This window comes from Mixophyes fleayi, chromosome 9, assembly GCF_038048845.1.
Source record: "Mixophyes fleayi isolate aMixFle1 chromosome 9, aMixFle1.hap1, whole genome shotgun sequence".
In the NCBI taxonomy this organism is placed as follows: Eukaryota; Metazoa; Chordata; class Amphibia; order Anura; family Limnodynastidae; genus Mixophyes; species Mixophyes fleayi.
This window is the reverse complement of record NC_134410.1, coordinates 100,368,478-100,390,856: the sequence shown is the minus strand read 5'-3', so window position 1 is coordinate 100,390,856 and position 22,379 is coordinate 100,368,478. Positions and strand designations below refer to the sequence as shown.

General features: G+C 44.0%; 2 protein-coding genes across 3 annotated transcripts in view; one reads left to right on the top strand and one right to left on the bottom strand.

The window, feature by feature from the left end:
* PSMB7 (proteasome 20S subunit beta 7) overlaps window positions 1–22,379 on the bottom strand; it is a 979,390-nt gene that overhangs the window by 326,914 nt on the left and 630,097 nt on the right. The window lies entirely within an intron of this gene.
* The window catches only part of ADGRD2 (adhesion G protein-coupled receptor D2), a 322,961-nt gene that overhangs the window by 139,448 nt on the left and 161,134 nt on the right, over window positions 1–22,379 (top strand). For both annotated transcript variants that reach the window (XM_075184713.1, XM_075184714.1), the window contains exons 21-23: window positions 4,081–4,122; window positions 5,712–5,765; window positions 19,884–20,010. In XM_075184713.1, coding sequence (XP_075040814.1) covers window positions 4,081–4,122; window positions 5,712–5,765; window positions 19,884–20,010 — 223 coding nt within the window. The remainder of the gene's footprint in view (window positions 1–4,080; window positions 4,123–5,711; window positions 5,766–19,883; window positions 20,011–22,379) is intronic.

Below are 22,379 nucleotides of genomic sequence, written 5' to 3'. Positions count from 1 at the left end.
TTACATAGCGCCAATTACGCAGTGTTGTACAGAGAAAATATTTGTCATTGACAGCTACACTGTCACGACTTTCACTAGGAATATCACTGACTGGTTTTAGCGCAACTAAACTGAGAGGTGCGGAGTCTAACGCACCATCGGTGTTCGCCAGGGACCCCCGCAAGGAGGTTTGGGCTTTGCTGCATGTGATGCGCAGGTCGCGGTTCTCCCAGATAGTTACCAGCGCAGTGAATGGAGAGTAGTCAAACAGGCCGAGTTGAAACCAGAGGAGCGCAGTACAACGGAGAGAAGGCAAATCGTAGTCAGGAACAGTCCAAGGATCAAAACCAGTGCGGGCAGCGAAGAACAAGGGATGATCCGGAAGAGAAGTCAAACTGTAGCCAAGGAGTCAATACACAGGAGTAACACAGGAACAACAATGCTGGAGCTGGAAGAACCAATACTCTGGCACTAGACATGTGTCAGAGGCTGCTTTATATAAACTAAGGTGCCTCCTGATTGGGTTAGGGAGATTTTGGCGGTCAGGCATGCTGGCTGCAGACAGGTGAGCAGAGATAGCGTTCTGCTGCTAGACAACAGGACGTGGGTTGCGAAGAGAAGGTGTCCATATTCGGCGCCTGTGGAGAGCGCTGAGACGGCACCTGACATACACACACGCACATACACGTGCCATCAAAGCCCATCCTCATACTTGTCTACTCTCCCGGAATTTCTGGGAGGTTCACAAATTGCAGGGAGTCCTCCCGGAAGGGTAGGCATCCACCCGGAGTGGTATGTGTGTGTGTGTATATATCTATATTTATTTTTATATATATATATATATATATATATATAATTATATATATATATATATATATATATATATATGTATATATGTATATATATATATATATATATATATATATATATATATATATGTATATATATATATATATATATGTATATATATATATATATATATATATATATATGTATGTATGTATGTGTATTTATATATGTGTGCATTGTTTTTTTGGTGTCTGACAACTCTCCTGCCAGATGCTCAGATAGACTTCCAGCAGCTGTGATCCCCCACTCACAATCTCCTACATCATGGAGAACTTGGCAGTTTTTTACAGAGAAGAGCGGTGTGGGAGTAACCAGTGTTTCTTTGAAGGACTGAGTTCTAGCAGTTCTGAGTAATACCCTGCATGCCTACTAGAAAGGGCACTGTGTAGTGTTGATGAGATGCATTGCTTTCCGAAATACAGCTGATTTATTTGGCAAGAACAGTTAAAGGATACATTGTAAATCAGGTGGAGAGGGTGGGGGGGGGGGGGGGGTTGTTTCAAAATATAATTAATCTGTGATGCATGGCCGAGTTCTGACCTAAACTGGTCTCTCTGTGTACACTCTCCTACTCAAACTGATTTCTCTGAGTTTTATGCAGCTGATATCTAAATAGTCGCTTAAATAAACCATAAAAATCTTCTGTGTGAAAATATATTGGCAAGGCACTATAGTTTCCCAGACTGTACTTATTTATACTATATAGAGTTATCCTTTATTTTGTTAAACTTCATAAGTGTGATTATTTATTTTTGTTTATGCAGCATCAGTGCTTTGCTGTCTCCCCCCCCCCCCCCCAAAAAAAAAAAAATGTTGGTAACTGTCGAACAAGGAAATGGTATGATCCTGATCATGATTCTGTACAAGTCAAGATGGCTATACACAAAAAGTGCAGATTGCAAGTGAAAACTTATATAAACACTATGCATTTGCGTATATGTTCGATATGGGGTTCACATGTGATTGATATGCACTGGAGGCATTTGAATGCTTTTGCAAATGGGTCCAGAAACAAGTGACACTGAGCTTTTCTCATTCATTTTGATAGCACATCCTTTCAGAGGGCTCTCCAGCAGGGGCAGGGGGGCATCTGCATTTTTTTCATTTAAAATGTCCCTAATAGGCTGCTAGGTTTGTATATTACTTCTTTTATTAATTTCAAAACATAAATGACATAAAAATAGATTTTCACTTAGCCACACACTCTAATCTCATTATCTGTACATGCACTAAAGTTCTGTACATAATGTTTTTTTTATACGAGAACAGATATTGTCATTCTGTTCTAATTACTTATAGCTGAGTAACCTGGAACACATTTTAAGTGAAGTTGATGACTCTTCATACTCGTTTCGTTGCCCAATACCTTTTACTAAATGACTCAAACTAAAAAAGGGTCAAAAAGCAGAAACAAAGATCTACTTTAAAATTGAATTAAACAATCTGTTTCTAAAATAAACCCACTTAAAAAGGGTCAGCCCGCACAGTCGCCAGCAGAGAGTGGCAAGACAATGCTTTAAGCAACAAAAGAAAAAGAGAGAGGTCGTTACTTAAACGGATGGACACGTTCACAATATTCATTAGCGTCTAATGTCTCTGGCTTAGAAGTAGACACAATATGAACACAAAATACAGTATGTTGTTATATTTTTCTTCTACTTGGAAGATAATGAAATATGAAGATAAATACATTTTCTAACCTGCACTTTGCTCATAAATACATAGCACAAGAGTAAGACTATTCAAGAGTGCTTGAGATTGATAAAAGATGACATATTATGAATATGTAAGGTCAATTGCCTTACCTACATTTCTATGAACTATTTTAATTGTATTCCTGCTTTCTATTGTGTTACTCAGTGCTGCCCAAGTATTTTTCTAAAGAGGGCCTCATATATGTAAAATACGACATAACTATTAAAAAAATGATGTCTTCCTTCCGTCTATGGAGGTTGCCTGGAAAGCTAAGTGCTGCAAAGGTCCACATCTATGATGTTATCTGCAATTGGCTAGCTCTGGTATAGTTATTCTTATTGCTATCTACTACTATCTTAAAGCCAGTTACCCAATTAGGTCTTTACTCTCATTTTTTAGCCCAGCTAAAACTCTTGTAAAAGGCAGTGATGTTGCTAAACATTTGTGGGCTCCATAGATAATGTACCATCTACTGATGAAAAACTCACATATACACATGTTTTTTTTTTTTTATAGGGAAGGCTTGATCTGTTTCAGCTGATACTCCCTGGTAGGGTAGATACACCTTTGAATCAAGGGTTTAACAGTAATTATAATGCTATTTTTATTTTATTTATTTGAATTATCATTGCACATTTTTAACTCATAAAAAAAAATCCAAAAGAATATGCAGATGCTTTTACATATGGAAAATGTGATTCAAGTCTAGCTAGACTTGTGTAACGCCTGCAGGGGAACAGGACTGACACACACAGATGTCTTACCTTTCAAACAATGACCATCCACCGTCCTCTTCGGATTCACTCAGCCACTCTCCGTCTCAAGTGAAGGTCTGACTTCTGGACCCTGGGAAGACCGATACCGCCCTTTCCTATTCCAGCAGACCAGCAACTGAACCTCAGTCAGATCACTCCACTTCCCTCTGAGGAAGAAACAGAAGTTGAGTCTGTGCCTACCAGAAAGGACTGTCCGAGGCTACGGCAAGGAGCACAGACACTCAGTCAACCCCGCTTGCCAACACCTCATTTTGTTCTTGCCAAGGGTGCAGGACTATGAGTATTTGTGACCAGAAACTATCCCGCCCCAAATACTCTACTCACCCCTTGGTGAGGGCCTAACTGAAAGAACGAATCAAGATACTCACCTGGGGGACTCCAACTTCCGGTTCCTGCTCTCCTGCTTCTCTCCGTCACCTGTGGAAGACAGAACACAAACGTACCACCCACACAACTAGTACTAGCTAGCAACAGGTGCCCTGACTCTACAACAACTAATGGTTGGGTAACGTAACTTCACTAAGTACTGGGTGAGCCCTCATTCGCTCACTTGCCCTCTGCTGCTGGCACCTGCGGGAAAGAAGAAATACTTATCGGTGCTGGAACGCAGGAATGGTGAGTAGATATTCTTCTCCTCTCTGTTCACCCTCTTCCAGGGCATGGCAGCGGGGCACATCTCTACACTTGCACCTTAAGACTAATGCTTCTCATAAACAGTTTATAATTTAAATGGTAAAAATTGTTGTTAATCTAATCTACTGTTTTTTTTTCTTTCTTGCAGGGTCTCTATATTTTCTTGATCTATGCCATTTATAACAGCGAGGTAAGAAAATTATAGCCTATTCATCTGTTATTGTTATTGATTTATGAAAAGTGAGTGCATTTCTGAGTTGTATTATTCAAACATTATATACAAATAACTGTAACACAGTAGTATTTTTTGTAGCCTGGAGAGCTCATTGTGAGATCCAGGCGGGAGACAGCACTATATGTTGTCTGTCCAAAAATAGGGTCAAATGATTAGAAATTGCGACATCATCAGAGAAATGAGCCAATAGGTATGTTGAGAGCTTATCCAGACTGCCCTATGTAGACTGGCCCAGCCTAGGCTGCCTTCCTCTTGGAACTAACACTGGAGTGAATTGCAGTGTGCAATTATGGTGTAGTTAGACAATATTGATTTACAGTCATGGCCAAAAGTTTTGAGAATGACACAAGTATTGGTTTTCACAAACTTGCTTCAGTGTTTTTAGACCTTTTTGCCAGATGTTTCGATGGTATACTGATGTAAAATTACAAATTTCATAAGTGTCAAAGGCTTTTATTGACATTTACAGGAAGTTTATGCAAAGAGTCAATATTTGCAGTGTTGACCCTTCTTTTTGAAGACCTTTGCAATTCGCCCTGGAATTCTGTCACTCAACTTCTGGGCCACATACTGACTGATGGCTGCCTATTCTTGCCTAATCAACATTTGGAGTTTGTCAGAATTTGTGGGTTTTTGTTTGTCCACCCACCTCTTGAGGATTATTATTATTATTATTAATTTTTATTTATAAGGCGCCACAAGGTATCCGTAGCGCCGTACAAGGACAGAAAGAAACACGATACAGGGAGAGACAGCACGGAACAGTTAACAAAAAGCACAGTAACTCAGAAGCTCAATGTACAGCTAGATGAGAGGTGAGAGCCCCCAGCGGTGTAGCTAGAGGGGCAGAAGGGCAGGAGGACCTCACGGAGGAGACAAGGAGCTGGAGAGCAGAGTTAAGGTGGTGGAGAACAGGAGGAGAGGAGGATTGACCACAAGTTCTCAATGGGATTAAGGTCTGGGGAGTTTCTGATGAGTTATTGATGTTTATCATATTGTGTGCATGCATTGTTTATGTAGTATGAATATCTGTGTGTTAATGGCATCCATGTGTTATTTAATTGTGTTTATATGTGTGTTATATCAGTGTGCAGGCAACTGGGAAGGGATGTTAGTTCTTTGCATAGCTGGCAGTGTCTTGTTGGATAGATATGCTCCTATTTGCCTCCCGTGCTTAATGCTATTCACTTTCTTTCCCTGCCTATGTTTGTCTCCATTTTTGTTTAGCATAAATTAAACTTCCCATATGAAAGATGTAACATTTCTGTGAGTTTGAGCTGCAATATCTAAGTGGTGTACATAATCTCTGGATATCACAGCTTAGTAATCATCGGTTTAAATTGCATTGCACTGCTATTCAGTGAAAGAAGTTGTAACCAGTTTATGACTGAAATAGTAACTCTGTCACTGTCAAAGAGTAACTATTCTACAGATTGTAGTAAGCTTCATTAAAGAAAATAATTTAAGGGTCTTTGCCCATTGGAGTAAGTAACAAATGCCTTTAATGTATATATGGTTACATAGTCATATTTGCATGCTTCTAGGTGAGAAGTGCCATTCAGAGGATGAAGGAGAAGAAAAAGGCTTTATCATTCACAGTGAGTCGGTAAAATTGTTTTAATATCTAATATCTTGAAGAGGAATCAGTGATATTTCATTGTAAAATTTAACAGAGTGGCTGTGGTAGCAGTTTAAAAACTATAATAAAATAATGCAATGACTTTGTTACAGATATACACTTGAAGTGCATGTATCTACAATATATATAGCTTACTTAATTATCATCTCCATTGTATGAGGAGCTTTACAAGATTACCAGTATAGTGTCCTTCACAAGAAAACATCTTATGTTGGATCAGGTATTTTTCTTCAGTTTCATTTCAGGGAAAAAATAAATCCATCTAAATATGTGTTTTAGTGGTAACGGGCCATTTGACAGACATCCTGTACAGCTGCAAATGTCAACTGTTACATATAAATAGTGGGTGTCCGAAAGGGGGAAGCCGCAGATATAAGGATTTTATCTTAGTGTTTGAGATTTGAGTTCCAGCATTGTGCCTAAACTGACCTCCCTCCTGCTACTATTTAAAGTGCACCATACCAATTAATGAATTAAATTAGTATATGTTACCATTTATTATCTAATGGTCTAAATAAGTGTTTATTTATTTTTTGGCATATTCTATATGTGGTTGCTCTATTATATTTTAGCACAAACTGCTTTATATGATGTAATTTACTTCTTTTTTCGAAATAACTCAGAGTCAGATTATGAAATAATAAGCCATATTAGAGCCCGAAAGTAGTAAACATATGTAATACTGAAATTGCAAACAAGAAACACTTAACAGTTATACACCTAAAGATACCCAGGACCAAGAGTAGAGCTTAGTTCCATCTATTAGACCTAAAGCACTGACTAGAAATATTTTTTCTGGGGACATAAAGGAGAATTGGATGCTGGGTTAACTGTGCAAAACCATTAAGTGCCTTGGTATAGTGTCTTTAGTGTCCCCACTATGCAGTCCAAATTAGATTAACCCTCTATGCACAGACAAAGCACCAACATTTGACATTCAGAGACAATGGGGTAAATTTATTAAGCTGCGGGTTTGAAAAAGTGGAGATGTTGCCTATAGCAACCAATCAGATTCTAGTTATCATTTATATAGTACTTTATACCATACTTGCCAACTCTCCCGGAAAGTCCATGAGACTTCCGAAATTCGGATCAGTCTCCCGGGCTCCCGGGGGAGATGGCATTTCTCCCGCATCCCGGATTTCATTTCATTTGACGCGATTCTCGCTGAATCACGCCATTTCGGAGGGCGGGAGCGGGCGGGACGAGGCCAACCGCGTCATTTTGGCCCCGCCCCCCGCGACACAAATTACGGTTTCACGGGGGGGGGGGCAAAATGATGCGCTTGGCCTCGCCCTGCCCCCTCCCTCCCTCCAGTCACGCCCCCTCTCCCGGAGACAAGTTTCCGGGAGTTGGCAACTATGCTTTATACAAAATGACAGCTATAACCTGATTGGTTTCTATAGGCAACATCTCAACCTTTTCTGCAGCTTGATAAATTTACCCCAGCGTGTCAAAAGCATGCCTATTACTGGTTGTCAGGCACCGTCCCCGCACATTCAGGAAGTGCCGAGGACGTGCGCCTTCCCGTTCTGGTCAATCGCGTCCCGCTGCCCAGAGCCGGATTTACACCTCATGGGGCCCTAGGCAAGATATCAGTTTGGGCTCCCCCCCTTCACACACACAGTGGCCCCTCACACACACACAGTGGCCCCTCACACACACATAATACACACACATAGTGGCCCCTCACACACACACACATAATACACGCACACAGTGGCCCCTCACACACACACACATAATACACGCACGGAGTGGCCCCCCCCACACACACACATAATACACGCACGCAGTGGCCCCTCACACACACACACACACACACACACATTATACACGCATGCAGTGGCCCCTCACACACATAATACACGCACGCAGTGGCCCCTCACACACACACACACACATAATACATGCACGCAGTGGCCCCTCACACACACATAATACACGCACGCAGTGGCCCCTCAAACACACACACATAATACACGCACGCAGTGGCCCCTCACACACACACTCACATAATACACGCACGCAGTGGCCCCTCACACACACATAATACACGGACACAGTGGCTCCTCACACACACACACACACATAATACACGCAAGCAGTGGCCCCTCACACACACATAATACACGGGCACAGTGGCCACACGGACACAGTGGCCACACCCACACACAATTAATATACTACCCCGCCCCTCCCCCAACTTACCTTTTTCCATTTAGGAGCTGTGAAGTCTTCATCCCCTTCAAACATGGGACGGCACCTGTGATGTGGTGCACGTCCCATGTGACACAGAGCAGGCCAGACAGGGGAGGGAGGGAGGAGACCAGCCACCACACTAGCCCCGTGTGACCCCTCCCCCGACTCGCGACACCCGACCCCCCCTCCCCCAATTCGCGGCATCCGACCCCCCCTATCCCGATTCGCTGCACCCCCCCCCCCCCCCGCGCATCCACGAGTCGCAGGGGGGGTTGCCGCGAGTCGGGGGAGGGGCCCATTTATTTATTTTTTTTCTAATTGCTCCTGTCCCCCCCGTGAGCCGCTAGGCCCTAGGCAGGTGCCTAGGTTGCCTAGCGGTAAATCCGGCCCTGCCGCTGCCTAGCAATGGGACGCGTCTGTATTGGGTCCCGGCGGCTGCCGGCGCATGCACGGCTTTTGTTAGGCAGCAGGATGCGCTCCCTGGCTTCTTGTCGGCGGTCAGATTCAGCTGACCCACTGCCACCAACCTGTTAAGGTAAGTGTATATTTTCATCATGTCATCATTTTACTATTTGTTTTTTTTGTAGGAATAGTGAGTATCAGTATCCCAAGTGTCGGGATACCGTACCCCACCCACTACAATTTGCCAGCCCTTCCCTGATGATATGCTCATTATTTGGAAAGGGAATAAGGATGAATTGGAAACATTTATTTTAAACATCAATACAAATGATTATAAATTGTAATTCACCTACAAAACAGAAATTTAAATCTATACCCATCTTAAAGAGATTAACAGTCGTGGCACCCTTAGGATCTTCATAAATTTTTCAAGGCACCCTTAAGTCCAAATAATTACGGGACGATGTTTAAGTAGTTGGGTCAAAATAATGTAATAAGTATTTTAGTCAGGACACAAATACTTATTAAGTTGTTTGCAAAACTAATACACATAAATCCAAGGGAAATTGTTAAAAAACAATTATATTTATTTCATAGAACAATTTACAGCACTCGTTAACAGGAAGACAATCAAACAAAATAAAACAAAAATTGTGCTTAGTTATTAAAGAATGTTATAAAAATATCAAACGTATTATTTATTAATGGGATGTGTGCGCCTGTTGTGCACTACACAACTTTTCAAACCTTGGAATCAGCTTGGACACTGCCACCCTTATTTCCTGTTCCGTCTTAATTTTTGAATGGTACTTGCTTTTTATTATGGCAACAGCCGAAAACCCAGCTTCATACAGATATGTTGCAAATGGAACAAGGATTTGCTGTGCTTTAGCACGTAGCATCCGATAATCATCTTTAATGGATATCCAAAACTCTTCAAGTCCCATGCTGCTAAATTTAACTTTTAAAGACTTGTCACAGGAGAGCTCAATGAGTTTTTCTTCTTCTATAGAAGTGATCTCTTTATCTCTAGATCCTTCAACCTGCTTGCCATCACTGAAACCTGGATATCCCCTGAGGACACTCCCTCTCCAGCTGCTCTCTCTTTCGGGGACTTGTCCTTCTCCCACACACCCAGACCTGGGGAATGGCAAGGTGGTGGCGTTGCATACTTCTCTCCTCCTGCTCTTCTTTTGGGGTTGTTCCCCCTGAACCCTCCCTCTCTTTTTCCTCCTTTGAGGTACACTCTATCCGCCTATTCCACCCAGTCCAACTCCATGTTGCTGTTATCTACCGTCCTCCTGGTCCTGTCTCCCAATTCTTTGATCACTTTGCCACCTGGCTCCCTCACTTTTCTCTCCTCTGACCTTCCCTCTCTCATCTTGGGGAATATCCCTATAGACAATCCCTCAGACCCTGCTGCCTCCAAACTTCTCTCCCTCTCCTACTCCCTTGGTCTGTCTCAATAGACCTGCTCTCCCTCCCACCGCAGTGGCCACTTCCTAGATCTGATCTTTTCACACCTCGGTACTGTCTCTGACCTCATTAATTCACCTTTTCCTCTCTTGGACCACCATCTCCTCTCTTTTAGCATCTCTTCACCCCTCTCATCATCCCCATCCCCCAAGGTTACTTTCACCCGGCGTATACTTGACACAGTTGATCCTACCAGTTCCTCCTCCTCCTTGGGCTCGCTCCTCTCCCCCATCACCACTCTTTTTTGCCCCAATAAGGCTGTCTCCTTTTACAATCGCACTCTTACCGCTGCACTTGACTCTATCGCCCCGGCTGTCACCGTCAAGCTTCATCGGTTTCCGCCGCAACCGTGGTACACTAAACTTACCCACTATCTTCAAAAATGCTCCCGCAGTGCAGAACGGCTCTGGAGAAAGTCACGCGCTCATGCTGACTTCCTCAACTTCAAGTTCATACTTGCCTCTTACAGTTCGGCCCTATCGCTCTCCAAACAATCATTAAAGCTCTCATTTCTTCCCAATCCTCCAACCCCCATCAGCTTTTTGCCACCTTCAACTCCTTCCTCTCCCCTCCCCCTCTCCCACTCCCCCCATGCTCCCTGCTGTCGACTTTGCTACCCACTTCACCTTCAAAATTGAGTCTATACGTCATGACATCTCCCAGCAGTCCCTTCTTACCCCACCCTCTCCCCCCTCCTTGCCCACTCTGTCTCCCTTCTCATCCTCCTCTGCTGCTGCTATCTCATTTCTCCCCTCCCCTCCTGCTAGCTCACCCTCCTTCTCTTCCTTCACTCCAGTATCTGCAGATGAAGTCCATACCCCCTTTCTCTCTTCCTCTCACCCCCTCCACTTGCACACAGGACCTAATCCCCTCCCACCTCTTCCGCTCCCTCTCTCTTGAAGCCTGCTCCCACCTTGCACAATTCTTCAACCTATCCCTCTCCTCTGGAATCTTCCCCTCCTCTTTTAAACATGCTCTTGCCTTCCCCATACTCAAGAAACCGTCCCTTGATCCCTTCTCTCTCTCTAATTACCGCCCTATTTCGCTTCTTCCTTTTGCCTCCAAACTTCTTGAATGGGTTGTCTACAACCGTCTCACCTCCTTCCTCTCCTCTCACTCGCTCCTTGACCCGCTCCAATCTGGTTTTTGCCCCCTCCACTCCACTGAAACTGCCCTCACTAAGGTCACTAATGACCTTCTCCTTGCTAAATCCAATAGACTCTACTCCCTTCTTATCCTTCTTGACCTCTCTGCTGCCTTCGATACCGTTGACCACGCACTCCTTTTGCAAACTCTCAAATCTATAGGCCTATGTAACACTGTCCTCTCCTGTTTTTCCTCTCACCTCACCAACCGCTCCTTCTCAGTCTCTACTCATGATTCTACATAACCCCCTCTTCACCTACCTGTTGGTGTTCCTCAAGACTCCGTTCTTGGCCCTCTGCTTTTCTCCCTCTACACCTCCTCCCTTGGTGTTCTCATCCGCTCCTTTGGCCTCCAGTGCCACCTCTATGCTGTAGATACACAAATTTATCTTTCATCCTCTGACCTCTCCCCTGCCCTTCTGTCTTGTGTCTCCTCCTGTCTCTCGGCCATTTCATCTTGGATGTCCCAACGCTTCCTTAAACTCAATATTTCCAAGACCAAGCTTATAGTCTTCCCCCCTTCCAGGACTCTCCCACCTCCCCCTTCTCTATTTCCGTTAATAACACTACCCTCATTTCTGTCCCCCAAGTCCAATGCCTTGGGGTCATCCTTGATTCCTCCATCTCATTCAAGCCTCACATTCTGTCCCTCTCAAAATCCTGCTACTTCCACCTTCGGAATATATCTAAGATACGTCCCTTTCTTACCACGGAAGCTACGAAAATCCTTGTTCACTCGCTTGTTATCTCTCGCCTTGACTACTGTAACCTCCTTCTCTCTGGGCTACCTGAGTCTCGCCTTGACCCTCTTAAGTCTATCCTCAATGCTGCTGCCCGCCTCATTTTTCTCTCCCGCCGCTCTGTCTCTGCAGTCTCCCTCCAACATTCACTACATTGGCTCCCCATACCCTACAGAATTAAATTTTAACTCCTCACCCTCACCTTTAAAGTTCTTAGTCAATCTTCCCCTCCCTACATCTCCAATCTCATCTCTACCTACACTCCTACCTGCCCCCTCCGCTCTGCCTGTGACCGGTGCCTCACTACTTCACTGATCACCTCCTCTCACTCTCGTCTTCAGAACTTTGCACGGGCTGCTCCCCTGCAGTGGAATGATCTTCCTCGTTCCATCAGGTTAGCATCTACTCTCAAAGGCTTCAAGTGTGCCCTTAAGACTCATTTCTTTATTCAAGTCTATCAGTCCTCCTCCTAACTTCCTTGTACTGGCTCTCTCCCCCAGTTAGTACCACCCTATTTGTGTCTTCCCCTACCCTTTAGGATGTAAGCTCTCATGAGCAGGGCCCTCTTTCCTTGTGTACTCCTTCTACTATTCCATCACCCTCTGTACCTCTTGGCCTGCTTCACTAGCCCTGTTTTCCCTGTTTTCTTAAGCTTCGGCCTTCTTCTCGCTGATTTCTACCATCCCTTTCACTATCTGTCCCAGAAATAATCCTATTTGCTTTACTCTATCACCTGTGTTTGTATATATCTTTGTATCATGTTGTGTCTTGGTTCTCTGTTTTCTGTATATGTAATGTACGTCGCTGTGGACCCTTTGTGGCGCCTTATAAGTCAAAGATAATAATAATAATAATAATAATAATAATGCATTCAGTTTGTCAAAGAGATCACACAGGTATGCTAATTTGGACAAAGAAAACAGTATCCAAGTAATTATTGGCACACTTGTGTACTTTTTCCAGATAGCAGCAAATTTCCTGCTGTAATTAATTAAAGACACAGGAAAGTACATTGCCACGGGAGAGCCATTGCGAGCTATAGTAATACAACAAAGGTGTGTGCTCAGAGCCCATATCCTCAAACATTTTTTTTTTAAAAACCTTGCCTTCTGTAACGGAATTTTTATGAAGTTCACCACTTTCAACACGCTTTCCATGACTGCATTCAATAGAGGACTCAGTTACTTTGATGCAAGAGCTTCCCTGTGGATAATGCAGTGAGTCCACAGTGCATCAGGAGCTTTGGTTCTTATGAGCGCCTGCAATCCTCCATAACAGCCTAACATAGAGCGACCACCATCAGTACAGACACAAAAGCACTTTGTCCAAAAATTTGTTTTCACTCATTAAAGTGTCAATGATCTGAAACAAGTCTCGTGCCTTTGTACCTGCAGTGATACTTTTACAAAAGAGAAGATCTTCCACAATATTGTCACCATCAACAAAACGTGTGTAGGAAACCAAATGAGCATCTTTGTTACTGTCTGTTGCCTCATTTAGTTGTAGTGCGAATTCTTTCCCTTTCATTTTTTCAATCAACTGGTCATTCAGATCTTCAGCCATATGTTGGATTCTGCGACTCATAGTATTTTTAGATAAAGGTACCTTTGAATGCAGCTTTCCTGCTGATTTCCCAACCATAATGGTGACCATATCCACTGCAGCCGGTAAAATCAGTTGTTCTGTGATGGTGTGAAGCTTTTTACACATTTATAAATATAAGATATAGGTAGTAATAGTTATTGGTAAAGGAAAAAAATTACATGTACAAAAAGGGTGTTTAAATAAATGCAGAGTATGTCCATCACACTGTGCCCCTTCATCATCACATGTGCCACGTTGCCCCTTTAAACTTTCATCATGCGCCCCTTTATATATGCACCGTGTGCCCCTTTATATATGCACCATGTCCCCCTTTATATATGCACCATGTGCCCCTTTATATATTCACCATGTGCTCCTTTATATATGCACCATATGCCCCTTCATATATGCCCCACCAAAAAAAATAATTAGTTCTCCTTGTTTTGCTCTCCCCCTTTCAACCTCTGTTCATTTTCTTACCTTACTTGCCCTTCTTTCTTCTGTTCTGTTTTATTCTGTGTTCTACTGTTCTTCACTGAAAATGTCGGGTGTCACATGCAGTGCAACAGATCAGTGAGTACCTTTTTTTTGGCAGGCGTGCGAACAAGCAGGGGGGGGCGGGGGTTCAGACAGAGGGGAGCGTTTGCCACCCCCCGCCTTGCCTACCCCGCTCACCGCCGGCCCTGGCCGTGGCACCCCTGTGACCTCAACGCTGCGACCCAGGAAACGGCGCACATTCTGGGAATCGCTGCTCTAGAGAGTTGAAAAATACACTTTGCTTTCTTATAACTAACTATAATTAGGAGACATTGCACAATAACTTGTAAGGTATTGTTCCACACAATCTCCTGCCTCAATTTTTCCTGCCTATAATCCCACTCTGCACATTCCTAGGACAAGTCCCAGAGTCGGCTTTACCACAGGTACTTTGTACATGCCTTCCCCTTTCAACACCTCTGGGTGGATACAATATATTGTGGCAAGAGCCCGCTACTGCAGAAGCACACGCGTACAACTTCTTCCTTTTTATGGTTCTTTATTGTCAGGATGGTAATAATGTTTTGACACCGTATACTTGCACAGCAATTATGGAGACCCTCAACGCTTACTATACATAGTCCAGCTCTCTGTCCAGATCAGCCAGCTAGCCCAGCGTTGATCTCCCTGAACAATGAAACAAGCAGGGTTTTATACCTGACACTCCTCCCACAGGCCTAGCTTGATGGACAGGTGACACACCCACCTTCTCTTTAAAAGGAAACGCCCATCCCTGGCTCTGTTTAGACTATCAGACCCACCCTGTCTGTTTGCTGAGAGGAAGCCGCTTTTAAATCATGTAAGTAAACCAATTTTAAACTACACATATGTTTTTACCTGGTTTAATCTCCACCTAGGTACATAACTGTGCCAATGTTTTACTCTACTTCCCTGCTTTCTCTGCATATTGCCAGCTAAATGCCTCCTTTTGTTACATATCCCTCCCCCTAGCATCTCCAAGTAGGGGGACGCGGACTTCGCGAGGAGCGCATATTTTCGTGACAACGCATTTGCATTTTTGTGTAGAATCCCAGGCCTTTGTTCTACTGAGAACTTGAAAGGTTGTAGTGCCAAGAACCAGCGGGTTACCTTGGCATTTACCTCCCGGTTGTTCTGCATCCATCTTAGTGGTGCATGGTCTGTTATTAGGGTGAACTCTCTGCCTAGGAGATAATAGCGCAGAGCTTCTGTAGCCCATTTTATGGCGAGACATTCTTTCTCCACAGTGGCATATTTTTGTTCCCTTGGAAGCAACTTACGACTTAGGTACAGGACAGGATTTTCTACTCCATTCCTCTCCTGTGACAAGACTGCACCTAAGCCAACACCAGAAGCATCAGTTTGGAGGAAGAACCTCCAGGTAAAATCTGGTGCTTGTAGAACTGGAGAGGAACAAAGAGCTAACCGAAGATCAGACCAGGCGGTTTCTGCAGAGTCAGACCAAGTTAATCTATCTGGACAACTTTTTTTTTAACATGTCCGTAAGTGGAGCAGCTCTAGTGGCGAAGTGGCTTACAAACCGCCTGTAGTAACCTACTAAGCCTAAAAAGGTTCTTAACTCTGACTTTTTCTCTGGTGTTGTCCAATTTTTGAATGCCTCCACTTTGTCTAGCTGGGGTTTGACATGCCCTCGACCAACAATGTACCCCAAATATTTGGCTTCTCTCATGGCTATGGCACATTTCTCTGGGTTAGCTGTTAACCCTGCGGACCATAATGAAGCTAAGACCGCCTCAACTTTGGCTAAATGTGATCCCCAGTCTGGGGTATAAATCACTATATCGTCCAAGTAAGCAGCTACAAAAGCTGTGTGAGGTCGTAGCAATTTATTCATAGCCCTTTGGAAGGTGGTAGGTGCCCCATGCAATGCAAAGGGTAGGACTTTATATTGATAGAGACCATCAGGGGTGGAAAATGCAGTCTTTGGCTTGGCCGTGGAAGTCAGGGGAACTTGCCAATAACCCTTTGTTAGATCAAGGGTTGTTAAATAATTGCTACCAGCAAGATTTTCCACTAGTTCATCCACACGTGGCATCGGATAGGCATCAAACTTCGACATACTGTTTAGGCGCCTAAAGTCATTGCAGAACCTAATTGTCCCATTGGGTTTCGGGACAAGCACAATGGGACTATTCCATTAACTAGTGGACTCTTCAATTACATCTAACTGGAGCATCTTCTCGACCTCCTTTCTCACGTCCATCCTTCTGGCTTCTGGAATACGATATGGCTTCTGCTTGACAATGACTCCTGGCGGAGTGACAATGTCGTGTTCGATTAAGGTAGTGTGCCCAGGAATGGAAGAGAAGACATTCCTGTTCCGGCGAATCATTTCTTCAGTCTGTTGTCTCTGCTGAATGGACAAGGCTGGCTCTATGGGCACTTCAGACTTTTCAATGGCAGTACTCACTACCTGAGGAGAGGTTTCCTCTACATGCCAGGGCTTAAGGAGGTTCACATGATATATTTGCTCCTCCCTTCTCCTACCTAACTGGTGGACTCTGTAATTGACAGGACCGACAGCCTCTAGAACTTCATATGGACCCTGCCAATGGGCGAAAAGTTTGCTTTCCTGGGTAGGAACCAGGACTAGGACCTTGTCCCCAGGCTTGAAAGATCGAACAACAGCACTTTTGTCATAACTTTTCTTCTGTCATTCCTGAGCCTCTTTTACATGTTGCTGCACAATGGGCCCTATCTTTCCTAGCCTCTCATACATTTGGGACACAAATTGTACCAGATTTGGCTCCCTGGGACCTTGCTGCTCCCACCCTTCTTTTAACATATCCAAGATACCCCTGGGCTGTCTCTCAAACAATAACTCAAAGGGACTAAACCCTGTTGAAGCTTGAGGTACCTCACGGATGGCAAACATCAAATAGGGAATAAGAGTGTCCCAATCTTTTTTCTCTTGAGCCACTGCTTTCCTGAGCATGTGCTTTAATGTGCGGTTAAAGCGTTCCACCAAGCCATCTGTTTGTGGATGGTATACAGAGGTGTGAAGCGCCGTAACCCCTAGCAACTGGCACATGTCCTTCATCAGTTTAGACATGAATGGAGTACCCTGGTCTGTGAGAATTTCTTTGGGTATTCCCAAGCGTGTAAACATCAATACACGTTCTTTAGCTATGGTGCTGGACTTTATGTTTCTTAGGGGAATTGCCTCTGGATACCTAGTTGCATAGTCAAGCACCACTAGTATATATTGGTGCCCACGTGCTGATTTTTCCAGGGGCCCCACAAGGTCCATAGCTATCCGTTCAAAGGGAACTTGTACTATTGGTATTGGAATGAGAGGTGCCCTGTACATGGGTTTGGGACAGGTTCTCTGACAAATGGGACAGGACCGGCAATACTTTTTCACTGCCATGTGTACACCGAGCCAGTAAAACCTAAGCAGAACTCGTTCCCGTGTTTTATCCTCCCCTAGGTGTCCCCCACAGACATGTGTATGTGCTGCTTTTAACACTAGGGTGGACCTGAGGAACCATTAATTGTTCTACTTTTTCCCCCTGTACATTAGCAACTCTATACAGGAAATTATTTTTAACAATAAAATATGGTATACCTTCTGCAGGCTGGGCGGCTTTCGCTACCCCATTTACCTCAGTCACACTTTTAAAGGCATGTTCCAAAGTGGCATCATTAAGTTAGTTTCGAGCAAAGTCCCGCAAAGGAAACAAAATTGGTATTGCGGACCAGTCCGTATCCTCACTGACAGGCGGGGTGGGCTCATCTGTGACATCACCGACCAATGCTAGTTTGGACTGTCCATGTTTCCCCACAGTTGGATGCTTTTGTGGAACTCCTGCTGTGACTCCCAGGATGGCATTCCGGTTTGGTGGTTCCCAAAGATCGATGTCCAGATGTTGTGGATTCTTAGGCGGTTCCTTTAAGACCGGGCTTCCGACCGTTGCATCAGTTGCCGGCATGTCCGGCCGGATCCGCTCATTGAGGACATCATTAAACAGTGGGAAGTCTCGCCCCAAAATGAGTGGATAAGGGAGTTTAGGTGCTATGGCAGCTACCACCATAACAGTTTTGTCTTTGAGTGTGACTGGTAGTATTGTTATTTCATACTCCTCTGTTGTGCCATGTACGCACAGAACTTTCACTTTGGGCAACCGAGAAGTTATGGTTTCGGGTAAAGCAGAGCTGGAAACCAATGAGAGTTCACTCCCCGAGTCAACCAAGGCCAGAACAAGGTTTTGGTTGATTAGCACAGTCACCCAGAACAAACAAGGACTTCCTGATGTGGGACTCATGGTAAAACAGCTTGGAAATGCAGGTCCAATATGTGCTACAGAACAGTCCATGGGTTCCTGTAGTTTAGGACACTCTGCCTTAAAGTGGCCTGGCTCACCACATTCAAAACACTTCAGATTAGACAGCTTTGCACCTGGCCCTCTGTCCGTAGCAGTTTTGCCATTGGGCCCTGTGGCAAGGATTTTCAAACCTGGCTTTTGGCGTGGCAGCGGCTTTGGCACAAATGCAGGTTCTTTAGTCATTTGCTGTAGCGCACAAAACCTTTCTACCACGGTGGCAAGCTCTTCATAAGTTTGTGGGTCTGATTGCAGAACCCACCTTTGCAAATCGTGGTTCAGCCCCCGGATGCAGTGATCTATCGCCAGAACTTCAATAATCCGAGAAGGTGAATTCTCCTCAGGCTGCAGCCATTTCTTTAAAATTTTAGAAAGCTCAGCCACTTGCCCACTTGCGCTCTGACCGGTTTTTCTTTATCATAGCGCCATTGGTGATAGCGCTGGACTCGGCCTGGCCCGGAAACTCCAATGCGAGCCAATATCTCAGACTTTAGACACAGATAATCAGAGGCCCGTTCCTCATCTAGATCCATATAAGCTCGCTGAGCTTCACCAGTCAGATATGGCGCCAGTCTCTCAGCCCAATCTTTAGGAGGCCATTTTGCCCTTTTTGCAAGTCTCTCGAAAGACACCAGATATGCTTCTACGTCATCAGCTGGTGACATTTTCTGGAGAACAGGACCAGGTGGTTCATTTTTGTCATGCCTCACCTGGCTTAACTCTTCTCTTAAGAGCCTTGTGTTTTCCACCTGTGCCTCGGTGACTTGTAGCATCTGAGCTTGCTGCTGTTGCTGCGCAGCGGCCACATTCACGAGGGTTCTCAGTACTTCCTCCATGTTGATGTCTGCGCGGGCTGGGTAGCGGAAACTTGCTTCCCGGAGCATCCCACTCCTGACACCACTTGTGGCAAGAGCCCGCTACTGCAGAAGCACACGCGTACAACTTCTTCCTTTTTATGGTTCTTTATTGTCAGGATGGTAATAATGTTTTGACACCGTATACTTGCACAGCAATTATGGAGACCCTCAATGCTTACTATACATAGTCCAGCTCTCTGTCCAGATCAGCCAGCTAGCCCAGCGTTGATCTCCCTGAACAATGAAACAAGCAGGGTTTTATACCTGACACTCCTCCCACATGCCTAGCTTGATGGACAGGTGACACACCCACCTTCTCTTTAAAAGGAAACGCCCATCCCTGGCTCTGTTTAGACTATCAGACCCACCCTGTCTGTTTGCTGAGAGGAAGCCGCTTTTAAATCATGTAAGTAAACCAATTTTAAACTACACATATGTTTTTACCTGGTTTTATCTCCACCTAGGTACATAACTGTGCCAATGTTTTACTCCCCTGCTTTCTCTGCATATTGCCAGCTAAATGCCTCCTTTTGTTACAATATATATACACACAACACCTGTTGTCCTCATGTGAAGATTCACACCATGATGCAATTTGGTTAGGTGCAGTGTAATGCAATTAGATTTCTGATTTATTTAGATCTAAAAAAGATGTATACAGTAAGAAAGATTTGGTATTGTCTCATTAAAATATTTCAGATTTGTAAGACTTCTGTTCCTGTAACATACAAAAATCATTTTGCCATTCATAATCCGACCCGCACTGCAGATTTTTTGTAGACCTGTCATGTAACAATATTTTCTTGTTTCAGAACTGCTCTCAACCAACAAACTACTTATCTAGCCCGAGGAATACTACATGGGACATGAGTAAACCAAATCTCACCCCACCTAAAAGCAACTTATCAGAAGCACCATTGAAGAATGCCAGTAACAAGGGTAAGATTGTCGTTGGTGGTTTTTTTTGGTGGTGAGTGGGAATGTGCTCTCCCATAAACAATAAACAGCATTGCAACAAATATTACATTGACAAACCTGACAGATGCCCAAGGTAAATATAGATTATTTTATCCTGTTTATTTTCACAATGCTTTAGTTGCCTGGCTATCTCAGTAAAAGTCTAATGTTAGGGCCTCCAAAAAGCACTAAGTTTAATTTGTTTTTATAACTGTGCTGCGGGGTTCCATAGCTGTCGAATGGGCTACACTTATGCACTCAGCGCCTAAATTAGAATTAGACGTAAATCCAACTAGGACGTGCAGTTTTGTATCTTGGCAAAATCATGATGTGCTGCAGAGGAAAGTGGGGGGGGGGCAAATTTAAAATGTGCTGACTGATTTACAGTTGATAAGTGAGTGCACCCTAGATCGTCTCTAAATCACAGTGTAAAAAGCTGTCTAGTATTTGTGGGTTACATGCAAAATTGACAGTACTTTATCTGCATGCAGAAATAGTTGCATTGCAACATGATTTGTCCATGTGCACATTTACATTGTTTTGATGGATTTGTATATGAAGCTCTTAGGATGCACAGAGTAGGCTTATATTTTCCTTCTTTACAAACCATGCTATATACTTTCTGTGCACTCATGCAGCTATTGTATGTTCAGTTCATTATATGCAACTTTATTGATACACCTGCTGTAGATTTTTAACTGTTGATTTGTCATTATCATATTATCATTATTATCCTTATATATCATCAATATATTACGCAGTTCGTCAGTGTTTTTAATCATGGCACAGTGATTAGCATGGGCCATGGGTTTTATTATGACCAAGGCACCAACTGTGTGATGTATGTAGGTTCTCCCTGTGTTTGTGTGGGTTTCCTCCACGTGCTCCCACAATCCAAAAAACATACTGGCATGTGAATGTTAGTGTGTGTGGTAGAGAATTTAAACTGTAAGCTCCACTGGGGAAGGGACTGCCGTGAATGAACGTAGATTTAATTTATGCAAACATAGTTTAAGGTTGGCATGAAGAATTTTTTTTCTGAAGCAACAAATCCTTTTTTTTTTTTTTAGCTTTCAGCTCTAACAAGTGCTTGATAATTTGCTAATTAATATGTTACTTCTTATATTTTGGCCCATCTTTCACTGTCATAGTGAGGTGTACAGGTGATTCATTATTGGGGTTTTTTTCAGTATAAGGAAGAATCTGATTGGTGGCAGTGTGAATTGGTGGCAGAGAGGAGATGCGTCCCGTTGCTAGGCAGTGGGACTTAGAACAGAGATCCAGAACTCATACTTGCTCCCCACACCATTTGATCCAGTTAAACAATAGTGCAAGCAAGAAAAGAGTAAATAGTGCTGTGTGGTTATAACCCCAGCCCTTGGCTGATCATATAAAAATTATTCTGCCCAGCCAGGCAGCACGGTGGCCTAGTGGTTAGCACTTCTGCCTCACAGCACTGGGGTCATGAGTTCAATTCCCGACCATGGCCTTATCTGTGTGGCGTTTGTATGTTCTCCCTGTGTTTGCGTGGGTTTCCTCCGGGTGCTCCGGTTTCCTCCCACACTCCAAAAACATACTGGTAGGTTAATTGGCTACTATCAAAATTGACCCTAGTCTCTCCCTGTCTGTCTCCCTCTCTGTCTGTTTGTCTCCCTCTCTGTCTGTGTGTGAGTGTGTGTCTACATTAGGGAATTTAGACTGTAAGCTCCAATGGGGCAGGGACTGATGTGAATGAGTTCTCTGTACAGCGTTGCGGAATTAGTGGCGCTATATAAATAAATGATGATGATGATATAAAAATTGTTCTGCCCAGCCAGAGCAAAAGAGAGGAGTCCATTAAAAATTAAATGGTGTGGATTCCTCTCCCTGTAGTGGTTTTTGGAACCCTTTGGTAAGCACTCGGGGGCACAAATATCCTGGGCTTTCTTTAATGCATCAGCCTCTGGCCAGAGGACGAAAGTAGTGAGCTCATTATAAGGGGGGTGGGGGGTTACTACAGATACTAGTTTTCATATAAGGTCGAGAAGAATGCCTAGGCTGACAGAGTACACAGCCAACCAGGGCAGTGGGCTGATTGGTTACTCATCCCTGATGATCTGGGTGGCTCTACTCTAGTACCTTCCCTCCCCTTATCCCTTGGTACTTTCCTAATTTTCCGCTCTGCCCCTACACTCTTGTGTCTCACTTTTTTTTTCACCCACCCTTCTATTTTGAACTTTCTTTTTCCTCCCTTCTGTTCCTCAGTCTACCCACCCTCCTTGCGCTCCCTCTACACCCCCAGATTACATAGGAGGCAGACAGATGACTCCGACTCCCACATCATGCCAGTTCTGCAGAGTAGGAAAGAGTAC